The sequence below is a fragment of the Zonotrichia leucophrys genome, chromosome 5 (genome assembly GCF_028769735.1).
Source record: "Zonotrichia leucophrys gambelii isolate GWCS_2022_RI chromosome 5, RI_Zleu_2.0, whole genome shotgun sequence".
In the NCBI taxonomy this organism is placed as follows: domain Eukaryota; kingdom Metazoa; phylum Chordata; class Aves; order Passeriformes; family Passerellidae; genus Zonotrichia; species Zonotrichia leucophrys.
In genome coordinates this window covers 11628946-11650681 of record NC_088175.1, presented here as the reverse complement: position 1 = coordinate 11650681, position 21736 = coordinate 11628946, and the positions used below count along the sequence as shown (strand labels likewise).

The 21736-nt window shown below is 40.7% G+C and overlaps 2 protein-coding genes across 11 annotated transcripts in view; one reads left to right on the top strand and one right to left on the bottom strand.

Annotated features, from left to right (window-relative positions):
• RPS6KA5 (ribosomal protein S6 kinase A5) overlaps positions 1 to 13134 on the bottom strand; it is a 72520-nt gene extending 59386 nt beyond the window's left edge. Inside the window, exons 1-2 of one of the 2 annotated variants that reach the window (XM_064713464.1) lie at positions 12573 to 13134; positions 2018 to 2089 (exon numbers count right to left, since the gene is read on the bottom strand). In XM_064713464.1, the coding sequence (XP_064569534.1) occupies positions 2018 to 2089; positions 12573 to 12636 (136 nt within the window). In that variant the 5' untranslated portion in view covers positions 12637 to 13134. The remainder of the gene's footprint in view (positions 1 to 2017; positions 2090 to 12572) is intronic. The other variant, XM_064713463.1, reaches the window with a different exon arrangement.
• A 110-nt stretch (positions 13135 to 13244) lies between these two features.
• DGLUCY (D-glutamate cyclase) overlaps positions 13245 to 21736 on the top strand; it is a 49133-nt gene continuing 40641 nt past the window's right edge. For 7 of the 9 annotated variants that reach the window (XM_064713602.1, XM_064713598.1, XM_064713597.1 and 4 more), the window contains exon 1: positions 13245 to 13356. The gene's annotated coding sequence lies outside the window, so the exon portion shown is untranslated. The remainder of the gene's footprint in view (positions 13357 to 21736) is intronic. The other 2 variants (XM_064713600.1, XM_064713599.1) reach the window with 2 other exon arrangements.

The window sequence follows — 21736 nt, the reverse complement described above, 5'->3', positions numbered from 1 at the left end:
TCTGACCTCCTCAGATTGCTGTTTTCAGCAACTCCATGTGGCAGCAAACAGTGCCAGCTGACAGATGGTCACTTACCAAAAGCAAAAGGAACTAGCTTCATTCTGATCAGGTCACTGGCATTTAATGAAATTCAGTAATTAGCAAGCAGCAACCTCTGACACATCTAGTGCCTGAGTCTTAGCTAGCATAGGCTTGAGACTGAACAAAGATTCTTGACTGCCCTGACAGTCTAGATTTCTGAAGCAAAAAACCTCAGGCTATGAGCAAAACTGCATATCAAAAAAGTGGGGAAAAAAAAAAAACAAAAAACCAAACACCACAACAAACACCAACTACTCCTCCTACAAATGCCATTCCAGGATACTCAAGGAATCCTTGGATTCCTAAAGCTTGAGGAATCCTTTATATTAGACAAAGATTAGATTATCTTAGACAAAAGACATTTCTGGAGCAGGAAGTCTGCTAGAACAGGATGAAATCAGACAGGCATGCTTACTCAACTTCTTTTTTTACTTCACACAAACACACAGTCAACCCCCTTGTCAACCCACTGAAGTAGCCTTTTCTGAAAGGGGTCCCTCAAAAATCATCCTGTTAACCTGAGTGAATAGAATAGCTTTGCACTGCAAGCCTATTACCTGCTATGGTTAAGAGTACTCCAGGCCAAGAAAAATTTGGCCAATCTGTTCACAAAGAAAAGAGGGCATGAGAGGTAGCAATGAGTGACTGCCAACAGTTTAAGAGTAAGACAGAGGTACTGGCTAAAGACTAGAGGAAGTCAGGCCACTACTAGTCTGAACTTGAAGACTGACTCTTATGAAATCACAAATTTACTTTGTACCCCAAATGCAAGAATTTTAACACTAGCGTGATCTCAGACCAATGGCAAATGTAATAAAATTCAAAAAATTTACAAATCCAGCCCATGTTTCCACCAACAGGACAGAAAGACACCCTCAGGTAAATTCATAATTGATTATAATTTCATTTTTGTCAACTCCTCTCAGATCCACACTCACCATTTCAGAAAATTGCTTCTACCTAGGAATATGCAACATTTATCTATGAATATTAATGCTTCCTTGTATCTACATCTAACTATTTAAATTTAACAGCAAGGTTTCAATTTTTTAGCCTGCTAAATTTAAACTCCAAAAACTTTACTTCAGAAACAGAAAAATATTCTCTCAAGTGATTTAACTGCTTAATTAATTTCTAAAAGAATCTATGTGAATTACAGCCTTGCTGCCAGCTATTCATGGCTGATAATACCCAAAAATTTAATATCATTTAACCAGCATAAAACTCCTGCAGACCTTGATGAGAGTCCACATTCATGATTATCCCCATCTACTCAACAATGCATCTAACTTAATACTGACCAAAAAATAAAAAAGCATAAACACCCTAAAAAGAATAAAACCATTAGTCTTGTCTGTATATGAGGCTGTGCATCCCTTTAGCAAACAGAAACAAAGGTTTTTTTCATTACAGTCAGTAATCCTACAACATGTTAGAAATCTCAACACTGTGCTGAAACCCACAACACAACAATGAACATTATTCATCTTAAAAAATACTAGGATCGGACTAGGACAAAGTTATGGAGCCAACAGCAACCCTAAAACAGATTAGTTAAAAAATGGACCATCTTACTTAATAATGTATCAAAATTACTGGGTTTTCTACCCCCAAACACAGTCTGTAAACTCAACATAATTATCAAAACCATGTCTTGTTGCCATGTCTTAACACAGATTAAATTTTTCACAAACTATACATAATTGTCACAAATTTTCAACCATATGTTTTCTTTTTTCCAAAAAAGTGCTGTGTTACAGCATGTGACCTCCAATTTTGCATATCTGTGAAAAAAAAAATTGAAAAAAACCTGCTATGCAATACAAAAGTGGTATCTTCCTAAAGAATGTTCCAATTACCAAAACCTCAGCATGAAAACAAAATCATACATAAGAGTATGCTTCCAACATTTAACTTAAAAAGAGTGCATCTTACCCCCTGTTCCAAGAACTTTCAGGAGCTCAAAGTTTTCAATGCCAACTTTCTCTGCATGGCCTGTCAAATTTGCTGAAGGGAAAAAAGAAAAAATCATGTCAGATATGTAGTACACCAAAAGATCACTCTGACATCTTACTACAGCCCCAGTAAAACCAAGTTAGCAGTTGAATTAAATAAGCAGTGCTAAGAAGACATCCCAATTTCATACTGTATTCAACTTGAAAAGCAAGGGAAAGCAATTTTCTTGCTGCCATCAGTGTACCCAAAGGTATAAAATCCCAGAACAGCAATTGAAGCCCATCCAGTCTGTATACACCATCTTCCAGTGTATCACTGGGCACCTCTGAAAATAGCCTGATTGCTGTCTGTAACTATGTGATTGGAGATTACAGACAAGGTGGAACTGCACTATCTCTTAGGCCTAGCACCCTGAATACTCTTCTTTCTTTTTGGATTTTACTCTTTTTGGATTACATAGTGTATGGAATGACAAACAGAGCTCCAACAGCTGTTCATGCATTTAACACAGTATTGTTAAAGACTCTCCATTAGTACCAAGTACAAATTACCTTAAGTCTACATAACTTATAAGTATGGAAAAAATCTAAGCTGCTACAAAGTTGTGTCATTTGTTGCACAGTCTGGAAGCAGGAGGTTCTATGTTTATAAAAACCTATACCACTTTGGGTACTTATTTTGTCTAACATACATTTTTCTAAGCAGGGATATAAAGACCTCTGTTTGAAAAAAGGAATTGTGCAGGGTTGGTTTATTGTTTACCTTTTTTTTTCCTAAGCTCCTATAAGAAAGCCTTATGCAGTTGCCATTTTTTCCATCTTTGATTCCTGTTATACTATTATGCATCCATTTGCACCAACATGACTACAAACCATTCAGCAAAAGCCCTCATGAAATGATCCAGGCCAAAAAGCAGCAAGACAATAAAGTAACTAAGCTTGATAATTCATGTACAAGTTCCGCTCCCTGATCCACTTTACTGAGCAGCTTCAGAAGCACAACCAAGGATGCAGCATCAAGTAGCAAGTGAGTCAATATGCACCACAGGAGCTGAATGGAGCTCACTGTACTGCTCCTGACTGCCAACAGAACAAATACTCCTGCTTCAGCTGCATCACAGCAGTAACGAGGCCACTCTCACATGCCAATAAATGAGTTATAGCAAGTAAGACAAACCGAGTGAGTGTCTATACAATGAAGGTATATTCTGTCACAGAAGGTAAATTCAATATTACATATTTAATATTACTATTTAATATTACATATTACTCTTCTTAACAAGTTCTGAAAATGTTACTCAACACTGACAGTTTTAAAACACTATCTTTCCTGCCAGGGACATCAGAAACCACAGGCTATTCTAAAGAGACCAGGGCTACAGTATCCATTTTTTAATGAACGAGGGAACATCACTGAAGAGATTCAGGACACAGAACTTCTCTGGACACCAGCTAAGTAAGCGCTGAACTGAGGGTGGGAAGAAAGTTATCACTTCAAAATCCACCGATTTGGATCTTCCACAATGGACTACTCCAGAAAGGTTCTCTCACATCCTTTAAGAGTGTCAGCAGAAGGCTTTTCAACTAAACACCCTCCTACAAAGTAAAACAGTCACTTAATCCTTCCATATTCTTGGAACTGAATATGGTAGGATTAAGGAAGTTACAGGAAGAGTGGAACCCAGAGAAATGCTGCTTCTCCAGTAACATGCTGAAGATTTGCAGTGGTGGCTGCAATCCTAAAATGAGATTAAGCCTTAAAACTCAATCTATTCATCTAAACTGTACCATAAACTCACATTCAATAACATTAGTAAAACCTTTTCCACTTTCATGAGGCTACACAATAAAAAGCTGAGTGCTATCTAGTTTGAATTATTATGTACTTGTTTCAATGTGAGCTGTAATTTTGCACTTTTCCCTTAATTCCATTTTTACTTCCACTCAGGATGCTTAATGGCCTTATCCTAAAAAAATCTTGAAGGTTACTGGAATATTATTTTCATAATAAAAGGAGAAAATGACACCACAAATAAGCATGTGGTAAATGCAAAATAAGACCCATCTCATTCTTTTTACATTATACTGAGGAAAAAAGCCAATCCACAAGACAGCTAAAGGATGCTGCATAAAACACACAAGTATGACAGGACACATGAGACAAACTCTCTCACAATTACTCCCCATAAAGCAAGAAGTAAAATTATCCTTAATTAAAAAATAGGAAAAACAAATCTTCCCATAAAGCAAGAAGTAAAATTATCCTTCATTAAAAAATAGGAATAACAAATCTTCAAAGCTGTAAGAAAAGATGAACAATTCCCAGAAAGTGCTCCTCCCAATGTTGCCACATGGCAATGGTTTTGCTCCAAGAGGCTCAGTTGCAGTGTTCAGTCCATCTCTGAAGTCCTACTGCAAAAAAAGCAGGTTGAAGAACCTGTTTCTGCCATTTTCTACTAACTCCCCTAGAGCAGTCCTTTGCCTTCATCTGCTGAAGCACGTGCAGCACTTTGACACTCTAACAGAGGTGAAGTGCAGCTTCTCCAGGATAAAAGTTGTCATTCCAACATTTCCTTCAACCTGCTTTCAGAAGCATAAATCTCAAAATATCAATTATTCTATTCACCACCCATTCCCAGAAACCTGAATGGCCATTTCTGGAAGACCTTTCACCAGGGATGCTCTCTGCAGTTATAAAACTGTTCCAAAACTGCAGATTTTAAAGGGTTGCAATGAGACCCCTACTGCTACTAGGACTGACAGAACAGTGGAAGGCTTCTCACACCTCACAGACATCACTGTGCTGGAAATGGTGATTAGCTCACTGCATACTGGCACAATTAGAAGAATCCTGCATTTACTAATATTCTACTGTAGTCCACACCCATCAGCATTGAACCAACATTGTTAAAGAGAATATGCAGCTGAGGGCAACAGCAAGAAATAACACATCAACTCAGAAAAAAATAGCAAATGGAAAGGCCAGGACATCACAGTCCCCATAAAAATAAAGAGAAAACAGAGATACTAGTCACCATCATCACCTCTGAAGGCAGGAAGAAAGGAAATATCCAGAAATACTACCACTGCAAGACAAGCCTCCCCTCTGCATGCAGGGACACCAGTGCCCAAAGAGCAGAGCTGTCATTTTCAGTCCCCTGGAAACAGGGCAGCCTGTCTATCCAGACTGTCTATCCAGCTCTCCTTGATGGAGGATCTCCAGATGATGTAAGAGACATGACTGCCATCTGCACTACACCTGAACTTCGAGAAGGCCTCAAGGGAACTAACAACTGTGCAAGCTGGTACTGTGCAATGATTCTGTAAGCTTTTAATTGCACTTCTAAGATCTTGAGAAATATTTCAACAGTGTTTGTTCTCAAGTCAAAATGTGCTCTGTCCTCTGCTTCTGGACCCCACTGCATACAGGTCTTGAAGCAGAGAAACAAAGCTAGAGCTTCCTCTACTGAACTAGATTGAGCTCTGCCTGAAAGTTGAAACTTGTCCCTGCAACATAAGACCAATTCTTCAGTTTCACTGAGCAGAACAATGAACCTCAGGCAATTTTAGGAACAGCGAAAACAAGAAGGAAAATTAGAAGACATTCTGCAATACTCCAAATATTAGGTTGCAATGTCCAGTATCAGTATCAACTTGATCTTGAACTGTTACTTCAGAGAACGGCCCATCCCCACTCACCCACCAGATCTGCTGAGGTCACAGCATCAAAGATCGATGTTGCTTTATAACTTGTATGTTAATGCCTTACTCAGAGTGGAGAGAGGGTGCACACTCCTTTTGGGGGGAAAAAAGCCCTGACACCATGCAACAGAAACTATGCAACTGTTATTTATTAGACACTGAAGAAAATGCACATGTTATCTGCTATATAGAGTTATACTTTGTTACTGGTTACAGCAACTAGAACTATTTGTGAAGGAAGTAAAAGTATCCTGCAGTCCTTGTAATCTGAGAGACCATTGCCACCGAGTAAGTGTCAGGTCATTGAACAAGAGCACCGTTTAATCAGCTCAGGGTACTATCTTACAAGCCTTAAGTGGAATTTAAAAACCAGAACATCTTAAGAATATTTTTCTTAGGCAAAAGAAAGAATGTAGAGCAAAAGTAAAACACACACAGAGTTCTGAACTCATGAGAAAGAAAAGAATATACAGTTCATGTTGCTCTGAACTTCAGGGTATCAGTTGAGGTAACTGGGCTGGTAACTGCTGATTCTCTAGAACACTAGATGCTTAAGGGTAAGACCACCTGAGCTGAGAAAAAAAAATTTAAAATTTGAAAAACATTTGGAAAAAATTCAAGCTCTCACAAAGCTGCTGATCCCATTCTAGAGGGCTTAGAAGCCAAACTTGACAAAGATCTCTGAAGTATCAGCTAATATAGTATGTATATACATAATATAGTATGTATACATGTGTGCATGTACATGTATGTATAACAGCATACATGTACACTGCATGGAACAGAGTATGTGGAAATTCAGAAGCATAAAAAATGCGGTGGAAAACACAATAAGAAACAGTCACTACCATCATGAAAACAGAAGACTATCCCACCAAAGATACTACTTGCATATAGAAAGCTGAAATAAATATAAAAGTCCAGACATCAGAGATTAATGACACAAACTCGGTAGTCTGGACTGGAAACTGCTCCATGTTAAGATCCATTTGCATTCAGCAGCAGCCCTTTTTCTCTTACAGAGCTGACTTCATGAGTTTTATCATTACTGTGAGCTGAATCACTATGAGGTCACCAAGATTGAACCCTGAGGCACCTCCGTGGTCAGCTACAAACTTAACATGTAGCAACACTCTACGTCACATAATTGCAAAAAAAAAGAAAAAACAAAATGTAATTATACAAGATGCTAATGAATAAAATTGCTACAGATAATCTAATGCTGAAGAGAGTTGAAACAATCAGATATGCACAAAAGATTGTGCATATCCTCTCAAAAAAAAAATTATATCTAAGTACAAGACATGAATCAACTTCAGTTTTCTTTATCATTAGTAATGAATGAAATAATTTATAGAAATTCAGTCACAGGCACCTTGGACACAGCATCAGAAGTAAGAGAATACAAATTAATTTATCAACAAAAAAAGAGCAACTGATAACTTACATGTTGATGGAAGGTATTTACATATTTGGTTACGCAGACCTTAACAAGAAAACTTAAGAATTATCCTCTCCCAGGTAAAGCTTTTATAACCATCTATCCAAGACAGCATAAAATATTTACAGCTGTCCAGGAAAATGAGAAGAGGAAACAGCCACAATAGATTCCAAAACAAAACATAAACCCAAATAAACTGACTGCAGGTAATGTGAGTCTTTCACAAACCAGTCTGCCTATCTGCAGACTGAGTCAGAAGCAAAGAAATCTCAGCAGAACTTGCACCTCGTTGTTGGGATTCTGTAGGGGGGAGGAGACAGAGAGCATGTCTACCAGAAGATACCAAATTATGTAATGATGGGGATACAACAGAAATATTTACATGAAAAATATATTGGAAAAACATCCTCAGATACCCAAGCCTTGTCACATGGTTAAGGAATTTCAGCAAGTGTTCTTTGAACTGCCTTCTGAATAAAATCCTAAGATGTATTAACATGGCATGTAAGACTCCTGATTGTTTTGTGGAATTAAGCCTGAGCTTTTAAACCATCACATTTAGAATACATTGGATCAGAGCTAATAAACAGGCTGACAATGAAGACTGCACCTATTAGTCCTCATTTATATTACACATTTTACAGAACATCACTGAAACAATGACAGCAAAATGATCAGTTGTGCCAGACCCTTGGACAGATCATTTTAGCCAGGTTTGTTGGATTCCAAAGCCTGGTGCAAGAAAAGCAAGCAAAGAAAAAAATCCCACTCAACAAAAAGAAACAAAAAGCCACAAACACAACCCAGGAAAGATCAATAGCTGTCCTTCCTCATAATCAAGGCTATCAGAAGATAAATAACAATAAATTCCTAGACTACAATGAATTTTTAGAAAATATTGATTATGTAAAGAGTAAAATCCAGAGACTGAAGCGGTATTAAAGATGATTAATAAACTTAAAATACTCTTTGCTGTTCCCACAATTCAAGAAAACATATATTTTAGTGCTCAAAAGAGAAAAGTAGAAGCAAAAGCAATCCAAGCTTTGAAATAGCTAACTATTAGTACCTACTGATCCCTAAACAATATACAAAATTGTTATTATTTACATATTTTATAATATGTTATTATATATAATATATTGTTTAGTATGCAATAAAATATTACATCTGTATGTTGTAAGTAAGTAAAAACAAAAAAAAATCTGTCTTACAGAAAATTTGATTTTAAAAGTATATTTTAAGTCTCATAAAGTTTCTTTTTAAAAAAGAAAAAATAAAGTACTGTACAGGTGCCAGATGTACCTCCACAGTGAAGGCTGAATTCACTATTCAGTGCATGATCCATCATGTTTTTTAGTCATAGGAATTTTCACAATTCCCTAGAATGTAACATGAACCTTCTAGTTTACAAATAAATCCATTCTAATTGAAGACCCCATTCTGGAAGGTATAACCAAAAATTTGCAATATTAAACACTATAGTAATCCACATATTTATTTTCTGAAGCTTTTTACAGTTTCATACTGAATTATAAGTTTGACTCAAGGGGAAGTTCCAAATTCTTGTGCCTTTGGAGTTCTGCAGGCTGTTGCTACATGAACTTCTGGGCCCTACGTGCCTTTTCTCATGCATGCCTGGCAAACTGCAAACTAAAGCAAGTTCTTTAGCCTAAAGATTGTGATAACATTAAAACAAATCCAGCATCCTCTTCAAAAGTCTTGCTAAAAGGAAAAGAACAAGACTTAGCTATTGTAAAGCAAAACAATGCATTTAGACCCCACTGCCCATATGTTCACAGAATGTCTCAAGCTCCCTTCACGATCCCAGTTTTGGGAATCTCTGCCTCTCCCTGGGCAAAGCAGGGAGTTCACAAGCATGGGCAACCTCCTGCCAGTCACTCACACACACTTAAGGTACAGGATCCTTTGATCCTTTTTTCCAGAAACAAGAGGAGGTGGGGAGGAAATCTCACTCTTAACTGTTCTGTTTCCTTTTTATCTTCTGATATCACAAGCCTTTTCTTCTCTTTCCATATCCTTCTCTATCATGTACAATGTTTCCTCTGATAGGCTTTATGTTTGCCATTGTTCCGTTCTGAAGCATTACCAAGCAACAGAAACGTTAAGATGTAACAATGTTATTGTTTCAGTGCAAACAATATGTATTTTCTAAGGTCTGCAAAAAGATAAAAAGTTGCATTAACTCTGAAAGTTAGCCCTCAAAAAATAAAACCTTTCCCTTTACAAGATTCCAGAAATAAATGCTAAAGAAAACGTCATTTTCTTATTATTTTCACTGGAGAGATTAAGTGACAATCAGAGAGAGTCACCACTTCCTACTATTTCAACTTTGGCATATTTTTGCTTCTACTTCCTGAAAAGAGATTCCACTTTCCCCAAAGACTCATTTTCCTTCCCAAAGTGAGACAAGTAAGACAGTGACTATTCTGAAGTGGCTGAATTATGAGCCTTCTATTAAGAACAAAAATGGCTGGGTGTTAGGAAAATAAAAAACTCCACAAATACAATTAGAAGAATATTATTATCAAATGATATGTGTCCTAAAAGTCACTGTTCCTTCCTATTGGCAAAACATCATATATATACACACAGCAGTGCCCAGTATTTGTAAGAGAGCACATCACATGCTATCACACACAGGCACTCAAGTGTTCCTTCCCTATCACAGACCCAATCTACAAGCCTATCAAGTGATGTTTTTCCAGCAATTACTTTTTGGTCATACAACAGAGGAATTTCAGGGCTCTAAGTCTATGAGATAAAAAGCTAAAATTAAACCTGACCCTACATATCAAAGCCAGCACTGTAATTTCAAAGTTTAAAAGAAGTCAAGCTATGGTATGATAGGGTTAACAATCAGCTGGTCTATGCAGAAACAGCACTGCATATGCTCTAACTTAATGCATTTTCATATACCTCCATACTTGCTTGGAGCTAACAACAATCATCTTTTTCATTCTTTAAGATCCTCATTTCATCTTAAATTCAAATTCTAAAGTATGTTCACTTACGACCATAATAAAAGCCTGTCCCTAACTCATTTAACACTTTTAAAGCAATCTCAAGACCATGTAATTGCAAATGTAAAGTGTAACTGTGGGTTTACCTGCATTCAGCTAATTTGAATTAGTCAGCTTGTTACCGTGGGGTTCAAGTAACTGCTTCCAAAATATGAACAGATACTCCCTTCTCAAAGAAGCCACTATTTCTGCTACAATAGTAAATTCTTTCAAAGCACTCTGGAGACTAACCTTTTTTTCATCTGCCAACTGACAGCTACTTTCAATCTGTAATTCTAAATTATTAAATTACTCACGGAGCTAGCAGCATCAAAGAAAGAACACAGAGATGAGGAAAACGCTGGAATCTAAACAAATTGCACAACAAAGGATATTCATTATATAGAATATATTTAGGAACAACAAAGATTCGCTTGCTCCAAATTCTAGTTCTTGCCTGTCCTCTCACTCTCTTTCCCAAAATGAAGCAAAATTAAATAATCATCCTGCATATGCTTTAAAGATGTGGTGGGCCGACCCTAGTCAGCAGCTAAGCATCCACACAACCAGACCCAGTACAAAAAAACCTTTGAACATCCAAAGTATCCTATACCTTTATGTATTTCTGTATCAACAGAAGCTGACCACAACTTTTCTCCTCAAATTATTGTATCTCTGTGCACTGTATAGAGAAGTCCCGAGCAGTATCCCCACACGTCTTGCATAGCAATGACACTATTGACACCTTCGGGAGTAGGAGTCTCCCAGGAGTACATGACAGAGCAGCTCCCTCCTCCACCCTGGTGCTCCAGAAATAGACAAGTCATTGCTAGAAAGCATTTTTCAGAAAGCAGAGTATTCTAAACTGAATATGGAGAAGAGAACAAGGAGGGGAGTAGCAACTTATTCCTACTAAATTGAATTTCAGAAGCTTAAAAGACAAACAATGTTGAGAATTTTTAAAATAAAAATGATAGCTGGTACTTCATACAGCTATATTTGTGATCAGGATTAAAATCAAAGTTGCTTATTATGCTACATTGTTTATTCCTCAAACTATCTTTAAATAACAACCCCTCAGGAATACGTGTTCGCAACCCTTATAAAAGTAATATAGTAAAAAGAGACATAGTTATGCAAATATATTGAATAAATACGTCCCATTTCCTTTCCCCTTACCTTTTCCACACTTAAACGTAGCAACACTTATCGAGACAACTATGTTTTCCAGCAGCTCCTCCTTGAAAGAGGGAAACTACAGTCCCTTCGATTTCTGTAGCTATCAAGAGACCGCCTTTTTTTTTTTCTTTTTTTTCCTTCTTCCCTCCTCCTCCTCTCCCCGCCAAGCAGCGGTGACAGCCGCGCTCCCCTGGGGCAGCCCCCCGACCCCAGGGCCGAGGGACAGCACGGCACCGAGGGGGCCCAGCACCAGCACCTGCCTTTGCATCGGCCCCTCGACAATGTCCAATACATTAACCCGGCGAGCAGCCCTCCCAAACTTTTGCAGTGAACGGCATCATGTGCTCACTCTCACTTCAGCATGGAGAAAAAGACGATGACAGAAAAAGAATGAAGGACATGAGTTAACAGCACCTTCATTGTTAATCAATACAGAGAATATACGTTCTGATTGTGTTTTACACGCTCTTCTAAACTGACGTTAAGATTTAGATTTTACTGCGGTGTTCAAGTTGCCTGGAAACTTCTGAGAAGCAGAGAATCCTTACTAAAAAGAAATAAAGCTCTTCCCCAACACAACAACCTACAACGGAGGATTTCTGTTGGATCTTTAAAGGTCATACATATTTCACATGTTGAACTACTTCTCCAGAGGGTCGTCAAGTAACTACCGAGCTACAAGAAATCCATAGACTGAAAACCCAGATAACTCTGTGGTTACGTGTTGGCACATTCCCCTCCCTACAATTCCGGCATTTCACCGAGGTCAGAGAAAAGCTGTCACATAAAACGACTTCATTTAGGACTGGAACAAACCGCTCCCCCAGCACAGCTATAGAAGTCGATCAAACACACAACTTACAAAAAAATAACGTTTATAAGAGAGCGTGGCTACCCTTTATCTCCTTCAAAAGCGTCAAATACCACCAGGAAGTGGGACAGGGAAGCCAGGCATGGAGCAGAAGTCGACGTGAACTACTTTTCTCAGAAATAAGAGAAGGCCCCCTCCCCGCCCCCATCGTACGCGCTCCTGCCCTTATATTCCAGCTCATCCTCTTTTTTCCCCCCGCCACTGAGATTTCCCCACCGGCCCCACCAACTCCGTTCGCTCCCTGCTCAGCCGTGCTCTCCTCGGCGCGGGCCGCCCTTGCCCCTCCGCCCCCGCGCGACCCCCGGGCCCGCGCGCTCACCGTTCCTCAGCTCGTGCTTCACCGTGAGGAGCGGCAGCTCCGCTTCCCCCGAGGCTCCCTCCATGTCCTCACGGGCGGCTCCGCCGCCCCTGCCGCTCCCGTGAGTGCGAGCGCGGCGGCGGGGGGATGTCACCTGGCCCGAGACGGCTTCTATTTTCCAGGGGCGCTCCGGGGCACAGGAGCCATGCAGGCGCGCTGGGGTCTGCCGCTCTCCCCTCCGCCTTCTTGGAAGACGGGGTGGGAGGTGGAGGCGGAGGTTGGGGCAGAAAACCCCAAACCTACACCGCCCAACAACAAACAGTTATTAAAATCTAGGGAGGCACACGCACGACGGCTTCCCTCCCCAGGCGCTCAGAACCAGCCCATGTCCTTGCGCCTCCCCTCCCCCGGGCTCCGGCCGCCCTCCCCGCCCGACAGCGGGGAGCGGAGCGGAGCGCGGCCGGGATAGGCTGAGCGCCGCGGGGGGAGGAGGTGGGAGCGCCGCGGGGAGCGGCTCCTACTCAGGCGCGCGCGCCCCCTCCCTCCCCGGGCCGGGCGCTCATTGGCCGCGCGCGCCCGCGAGCCCCGGCGGCCGTCGGGCAGAGAACGTTCCCCGCGCGCCGCCCCCGCCCTTCCGCCGAGCGCCGCGCGCCCCCATTGGCTCGGCGGCTGCGCCAACCGCCGGCTCCGCCCCCCGCCTTCCCCGCCGCCCCTCTACTCCCCGCTCTTGTTTGTAAACATTCCCGCCCGCCTCTCCCGCTGACCCCCGACCCCCGCGGGAGGGCGGGCGCTGGGCTGCCGAGAGGTAAGGGACGGCACTGATTGACCACTGGAGCTGGCAATCACCTGAGGGAGGGGCCATGGCGCCCTTCCTCGCCTTACGGGCGGCTTCCATCGTACTCGAAGGGGGAGCGGCCGTGGGCTGACCCACTCGTAGTGGAGGCCGGGGGGGAGCCGGGCTCCAGCCTAGCGCGGGGATGCGGCAGCGGGATGGGAAGCGGGGTATCCCCGCGGGGGGATGCGGCTGGGCAGGGAGCAGCGAGGCACAGCCGGGGACGGGGGGATTCCCGCAGAGCCCCGGCCGCCCGCCCGCTGAGTCCCTGCCGTCCCGCACGGGAGGCGCGGGCGGTGCGAGCCGAGTCGCGGCGGCGGCGGCTGCGGCACACACACCGACAGGCCCGCCTGCAGCCCGCGGCCGTGCGCTCCGGTCACCGGGCTCAGGAGCCCACAACACGGGGGCGCGAGTGGCGCGGGCCCCAGTGCACCAGGGGTCCCGCCTGGTGCCGCCTTCCCCTCGGCCGGGGCCTGGAGCGGGCCGAGAGCGTAGTGGCCTCTTGGGAGGTGGAAGAGGCCGCCTGTACTGAAGTGAAAGCAGCCTCGGTGATCGCTGGAAGGGCGCACGGCCTGCAGGGTTCTCGCAGCTCAGGAGGTGCCTGGCAAGGGCTTGCTGGTCGCAAGATAGGAGTGGGCGAGCTTGCTGGGGCCGTACATCCATGTGCCCCGTTCACCTTGCCTTGCCTGGGCCGCGTTCATCTGGTCCCCTCAGCTGCCAGAGAGACACTGTCCTCTCAGAGGCATTGATAGTGTTGTTGCGGGAGATACGGTTCAAAACACATCAGACCTGTTCATCTCAGTTAAACTGCTCGGTCTGTTACATATCGGAGGCAAGCTGGTGTTTCTAAAGCTGTCCTCATTTCCTTGCAACAGATAACTCAAATGACTTTTCTCTCTATTTCTTATTTACAGTAATGTCTGGCTTGTTGCTCTTGAATGCGACTGCTTCTATCCTTACACACAAGCTGCTAATTCACAATGTCATGTCTCAGCAGTAGTGTTCACACAGAGTCTAATTAAGTTACATCAAAGATCAATGAAATAAAGTCTTGTGCTAATCCATTATTCACACTCCAGTATTAAATGTTTGTGTGTTTGTACCCATATATGTAAAAAATGCATGTACATGTATCCGTTTCTACAGTTTCCTGTGGAGAGATTGAGTTTTGCTATTTAAAGTCGGTGAGATTTTCTGCTTCATAATTGTTTATATACCAGACCTCAGGTTTAGGGTGCCTATGCAGGTGTCATCCCATAAATTAATACTACCTAAGGGTTTCATAGTATTTTTGGTAAAACTTTTGAAGGTGTTTCCCACCAAGCACTGCACCTGTTCTGTGGAGGTATCTCAACCATACGACACAGGATGTATTGTACAAACATAACTCCTCCAAAAAAGTCCATCCAGTTACTGCCTTTCCACCAGTATTATATCAAGACTATAAAAATAAAAAGTCTGAACATGGGAGTTGTTTTCAAACTGGAAAATACTTGATTCCCTAACTTTTGTCGCTTGTTTTTAGAAGCATCGCTATTGCAGAGAAAGTAAGTATTATATAAAAAGCATAGTATTAAACAATAAAAGGGAACATGGAAATACTAAACTGATCAATTATTTATTAATTAACATTATTAAATTAATAAGTTTTTGCATCTTTGTAATGCAAAAATGATGGCTTCTGTGTACATCTGGTGGGCACTGTGAGATTTGCTTACTCATTACAAGGCGTAACAACCACTTCTGATTATTCCATGTCCCAGACACTAGATTTTAAAGAGCCTGGTGCTATATTTCATCCAGTGGCTCTACTAGCCTACTCTTGGACTAACTGTCCCTGGCAGCCTCAGAGGGGAGAAATCTGACTCCGTTTACCAGTACTCAATGTGAGGGGTGCTGGCATTGCGTCCAGTAGTTGTTAATAGTCTTGGTTTCAGATGTTCGTAGCTTGACAGGCTGTGTCTGCTTATTTGCCCCAGGCTGAAAATTTCTCCTTTCAAATTTCAGCTAAAACAGCTTTAAAAAATGAACTAATAACCCTAAAATACCAAAGCAAGAATACTGATCCATGCTGACAATGCATATAATAAAACACAGTGATTATTGTGTATATTTCAGTTTAAGATGTCACTGGCCTTGCAAAGTACTACTGCATGAACTGAAAGTTCTTTATTACCACTGAAGGATCCCCTGATGTACTTGAAACATGGTCATTCCAATAAAAAAAATAAGATTTTTTACATAACAATTTCTGCAGTGTTAAAATGTTTTTGCAGTGGGATTCTTGTGTCATGTCCAGAAACAGCAAAGCAGCCCTGCTGAATGCTTGGAAAGAATCCCACCTTTTGACAGACAAAAGAGCTATACTTGCACTGAAATCCTATACCTCCTGTCAGCAGTCCATGAGTGCAAGACTGTGCTCAAGTTTTCCTTTCAGCTGAACTTTGGGAGCAGTAGAGGGTTAGACTTGGTTGTGTACTTGACATGAGAGTAGATCTATACCTTGAGCAGAATGGTCCAGGCATAGTGGGCTGGTGACATTGCCTCCATCATACAGCAGTATCACGTGGCTTTGTGGGTGGCTTTAAAGGACAGAGAATTACAGATAAGTGGAAATATACAGGCTGCATCTATAGCAGAAAATAAAACTGATTAGGACTCGTTCTGTAGGTATCAGGGAAATGGCATGGTGCAGCTAAATTCTTTCCCCTTCAAGAGCGGCCTTTTTTTCACTGCCTCCTGCATTTGTCAAGCCTGCATACCATTACTGAGCTGTGCTAGCCTCCAGCTTGGATGTACAAAGACATTGCTTGGAAAAAACACTGGCCAGGGACCCAGCCATTCCTGGAAGCACGCCAGCAGTCAGGAGTATGGATAGTCAGGTGCCAGCACTGACTGGGCCTCTGTCCTGTTTAAGTCACTGCACTGTCACAGTCAGATGAGGGAGGAAATTTGGCTCAAGCCTGCAGCCAAAGCAGCATGAGAAAGTCCAGGAAGAGTGATGGGCTTAGACCCAGAGGGAGTACAGACTGGTCTGTAAGAGGTTTTTTGTTATTTTGGAGGAGTAAAACCACCATTGGTGTGTTAACTGTGCTTTTAGAAGTGCAGTTTAACTGACTGAAATTGTTACTTGCATTTAAATACATTTGTGTGTATGTTGCAACACTGAAAAAAACCTACTGTTTGTATGATGTGCATACAATAAATTACCCCTCTGGTATAAAAGGAAAAATATTTCATGTTTAAATGCTTAAAAGCTCTGGGGCAGTGCAGAGCTACTCATGATCCATAGTGTCAGTGGTTTCTGGTTTTTAAGCAGTATTTTCATATTCATGTGCACAACCCGACAGGTCAGTCAGCCAACAGTTCAGTGTTTGGGCTGAGCATGTGCTGCAAGTTTGGGAATATGGAGTAACACCATTCTAAAGATAGATGTCCCTTCTCTACCCCACAACAAAACTGTTCAAAAATATGTGTATTTACTTGTCATTCCTAATTGTGAAAAGAGGGAGGAAAAAAATGCTGTGGGAAATTCCCACATGGAAAGATATTATTGAGCTTCATTAAAGAAAAAGTGTCACAATATTTTATTTTTGGTTCTGAAAGAGGTGGTGTGCTAAGCTGGTTTGAGGGCTGAGGTGAAATGGAAATGCTCAGTGTACAGACGTCTGAGAGGAAATGAGAGAGAAAAAGAACATGAGTGCTAGAGCTGCATAATTCCAGGGTGCCGGGGCCTCACAGTTTTGAGGCATTTGATTTACTTTGTTTCTGAAGGGAGCTGCTTATGGAAATTGTAATTTCTATGGAGCTAAAGTTGAAGGTGTTTGGTGCTTTCTTATGGTCATTGAATTGTTACAGAAACAGGTGTTATTTTCAAAGGACAAATTTCAGAAGGCTAGATGATACAAAATGTTCCCCTTGATCACTCCATGGAGAACATTTGCACAGCAGAAGAAAAAAACTATCAAATTTTGGAAACCACAAAATGAATTTAGGGAAGGACTCACTGTGAAAGACAAACTTGATGTGAAACAACTTTTGTGAGAAATTTTAGTTTAGTATTAGTTCTACTTTTTAGTTTGCATTTCTTCTCTGTGATTTTTATCTTTTGTTTAATCTGAACCTTTAATTGAACAGTCTGTGCTTGATAACTGTCAGAAAAGTAGACTGGGTAGGTATATTTGTTGTTAAAAGTATTTTTTATGAAACTGCTCTGGGCAACAGTTTTATCTCTCTAAAACCACTTAATGTTTTTACCATGAAAGGAGAAGTTATGCTAAGCATCCAAGTCTAATAATTCTCTAAACGGAAGTGGTACAACTCTGTCAGGAAGTGGATCATTTCTTGAAAGAGTGCATTTAAGCATTACTGCTTGCTTCTAGGGTCCTGTTTCAGTTAGTATTCATTTCTTCACTGAAAAGTGATTTGTTTCTTTTTTTTCAGTCACTGTACAATTTCAGTTGCAATTACCATTATATTACAGGCAGCACTTTCAAAAGTTTAATTACTAAAAGTCTACCTGGTTATAAAAGAGGGGAAAAAATTGTCATGTCTCTCAGTTTCTGATGAGGAAGAGGAAAATGAATGAATGCTGTCAATAGGGGAAAGAAAGCAGCACTAGCCATTGACACAGAAATAGGAGTTTATTTCACTTTTTGAACTGCTAAAGCTTCTTAAGATAGGCAAAAATAGAATTTCTGTTTAATAAATATAATTGACTTTTGAATCCTAATCCTTACTCACAATAGTTTGAATTTTTTTCAGATTTGTTGGAGGAAACACAGTGAACTGTTCTACATAATGTTGTCATTAAACCTCAGTAATACTCCCTGAGTAAACTCTAAGTCCTTTTCAAAAGACCTGCATGTGAATTCTCACTATTTTGAAAATTTACTGTCAACTTTGGAGAAGGTGACTTTAGAAAGGAGAAGTTAATCAAGGTGATCTGAAAGCTAGTGATGATGAAATTAAAACTTATAACTCATCATGAAGACTGTGAGTACATTCTGATAGTTGCAGAACTTATGGTTCTGTTTTCCTACCCCAGACAACAAAGCATAAATACGAGGAAAAAAGGGTTTAAATGGCAGAACTTAAAGCTATGCATTGTAGTTTTTAAAGTGAGCCTGCAGAAAAAGAGTGAAAAGAAGTGCCACATAAAATTGAAGGGGGAAGGACAATTTTTGAAAAACATAAATGAAAAGTAATGAATTAAATTTCCACAAGTTTTCTTCTAATGATGTATTTAAAGGTATTGCATCTGTTAAATTACCAATGAGCAAAAAGAGATTTAATGAAGTGAACAATTACAGAGGTTCCTTTCCCTCTATCTTTAGAAAAGCTGTCTGATTATTGATTTTGAGCCTATTCTTTGAAACTTAAAAAGATAAGATGGCTCCATGAATTGAAATAATGGAAAAGAAAATCTGTAAACAAATGGATAAATTAAGATAATATATTTCAAACTCATTTGGTGAATCTCCTGGATTTTGAAAGGAACTTGGAGCTCCTCAGAAAAAATATGAAAACTCCCATTAGTTTCAAGTACTATATTAGGTGACTGGAAGGCACCTCTTAACATAGAGTGTTGTCATATTTTATAATACAATATGATTTAATATAATCAGCATTACGTTACAACTAAAAACAGCTTTAAAAGGACCAGGAAAATGTTTTGATGAAAGATTTGAAAGATTACCCTTAGTTTTAAACAACAAAAAGAAACTGTGTTAGAAAACCAGTAGATAAATATGTTTCCATTAACATGGCCTAGATATAAAATACTATTGTGAAAAATCAAGTAGCAAAAACTATGAGAATGAATTACAAATTTTCAATACATCCAAAAGATGGGGATTTCTAACTTCACCTGCATAATTGACACTGGCACTGTAAATTGTGTGTCTTGGGACCAGAGCTAACAGGTAACTGGTATTGAAGCAGTTCTATAATTTCATTACTGTTTTTCTTAATTTTTTCATCCCATACTGATTTATTTAGATACAGGATGCAAACTAGGGTATCTCTAGCTCAGCATTGCTGTCTCTAATGCTGCCCAGGAGCAGCTGCATAGTGTCGTGAGAGTCTCTGGTTTAACAATGCAGTTCCTAAATAAAGACATCCATTTGCTTGCTTTGACTTTGCCATTTGCTAATTTCATCTGATGACCCATAATGATTTAGTTACAAAAGAGTGTGAAGAGTTGTTACCTTTTATTTCTTCCATGATTTTATTGCATCTGTCCCTATTGCCTATTTCATAGGCAAGCCCAGAATATGAAGCAGTAACTTCACCACCTAAAAATACCCAGTAAAATATTTACTGTAGAAATCTGCTCTAGAGGTTATGCACCAGGCACTTGGAGTTCTTTGAGCTTTCAATAATCCATGCACAGCCTCATTTCTTTCATTTTTGTTAAGTAGAGGACTTCTAGGTGAAACCTAGGTTATTTAAATGTTAGAATACTCTGTTTTATTAATCTTTTTTATTTTTTAATGTAAAGTGTTTGCTGTGACAGTCTTTGAAGAGGATGTCAAACTCCAGTTGGTCAGAAGGCATTTTACCTCTTTTTGTAAATTCCTTGGGATTTGCATTTTCTCTGAAGTGTTAAAGACTTCTATGCAAATAAGTGCCCCATTAAGCAATTTTTCTTTGGCTGTCATTTATTAAGCCTGGCTAAGAGTGAGGTTTGGCATCCTCCCTCTTACAACATGTCACATTCAAGCTTACTTTTCTGTTGTGACTGCTTCTTAATGTATTGATGGGAAGCATTACAGCAATGCAGATTATTGACATTGTAAATAACTCCATTAACTCTGAGGTATTTCAACCCTCTCACTCCCAGGCATTTTTGAGCTTTTATAAAGATTTATACTAGTAACACATCTCTCTCCATTTTTAAAAGAATGCATTCTATTCAACCAGATTTTATTCCAGACCAAACACTGATTACAGAAACTGTTGTCAATTATTTGCTTCCCATTCAACTCAGTGTTGCCTTCCTGGAACTCTAGTGAGATGCATCTTCAAAGTGGAAGTCAGATGAGGCAAATGCCACAGATTCTTAGAATTACTTGTAATATGCAGAGATGTTAGTGTATAAATTTGATTAAATCACTTCTCTCAGTCACTGTCTTGCTTTAACCCCAGCCAAGCCCAACCACCTGCTCACTCACTGTTCCACCAGCACGTTTGGAGAGAGAATTGGAAAGGTAAAAGCTGGAAAACTCATAGGTTGAGATCAAGACAGTGTAATAGAGAAAGCAGAAGCCACAAATATGAGCAAAGCAAAATAAGGAATTAATTCACTGCCTCCTATGGGCAAGCAGGTGTTCAGCCATCTCCACCAGAGCAGATCCCCATCACAAGTAATGGTCCTTGGGAAGATGAAATCTGTCATTCCAACTGTGTCCTGCCTTCCTCTTTCTTTCACCCACTTTATATACTGGACATGATGCCATAACGTCTGGAATGTCCCTGGCTGTGTCTGTCCCCAGCCTCCCATGCACTTCTAATTTCCTTGCCAGCGTGGCAGTAGGAAGAGTGAAAAAGGCCTTTGCTTTATGCAAGCCCTACTCAGCAATAACAAACACATCTCTGTTGCCATCACTGTGTTCAGTCAAATCCAGAACACAGCCCCATACCAGCCACTGTGAAGAAAATTACCCCAGCCAAAACCAGTTGTAAGGCCCCAAACAGCTCACTTGATGAGACTTTTAACAGGGCTTACAGTTGTTCATGCACTTTGAATTAGATTCATGGGAGAAATATTGACAAGATATTCTCAAGAGCTCAACAAGGAAAACTTTACTGGCAACTCTAGAAAATCAAATAACTTTGACAAAAAGTTTGTAGCAGCATTCAGTCAACATAAACCACTTGTCAAAATATTAGTTTCACCCATTCAATTTTAAGTTACTCAGAATTCTAACAAGAAGGAATCTGAAGAAAGAGAGAAAAGATACTGAAAAGAACAAATATAGCTACCAACTCCTGAGTTCCAGCAGCATTCAAGTAATAGAAATTCCAAGAGGAGGAAGGTCAAGAAATTCTTGTCTCGTGTTTGGCCTTAAATACCCCTTGGCCTTCCTGGGCCCTTTCCCCTGGTGGGACTTTGGTCATTTGGCCACTCAGGAGCTGGGCTGGGAGCTCCAGGGGCAGGTGTGGAGCATTGCCTCGCCTCTGATGTGTCGGGGATTGGTGGCTGCTGCAGGGCTGGGATAAAGGCCTGGGGGGTGTATGGGGCAGGCACTGCCTCAGCACGGAAAGGCCTGTTCTGCCTCTTCCACACACACACACACACACACACACAAAAGGTTTCGAGCCAGCAGTGCTTGCAGTCTCTCACACCATC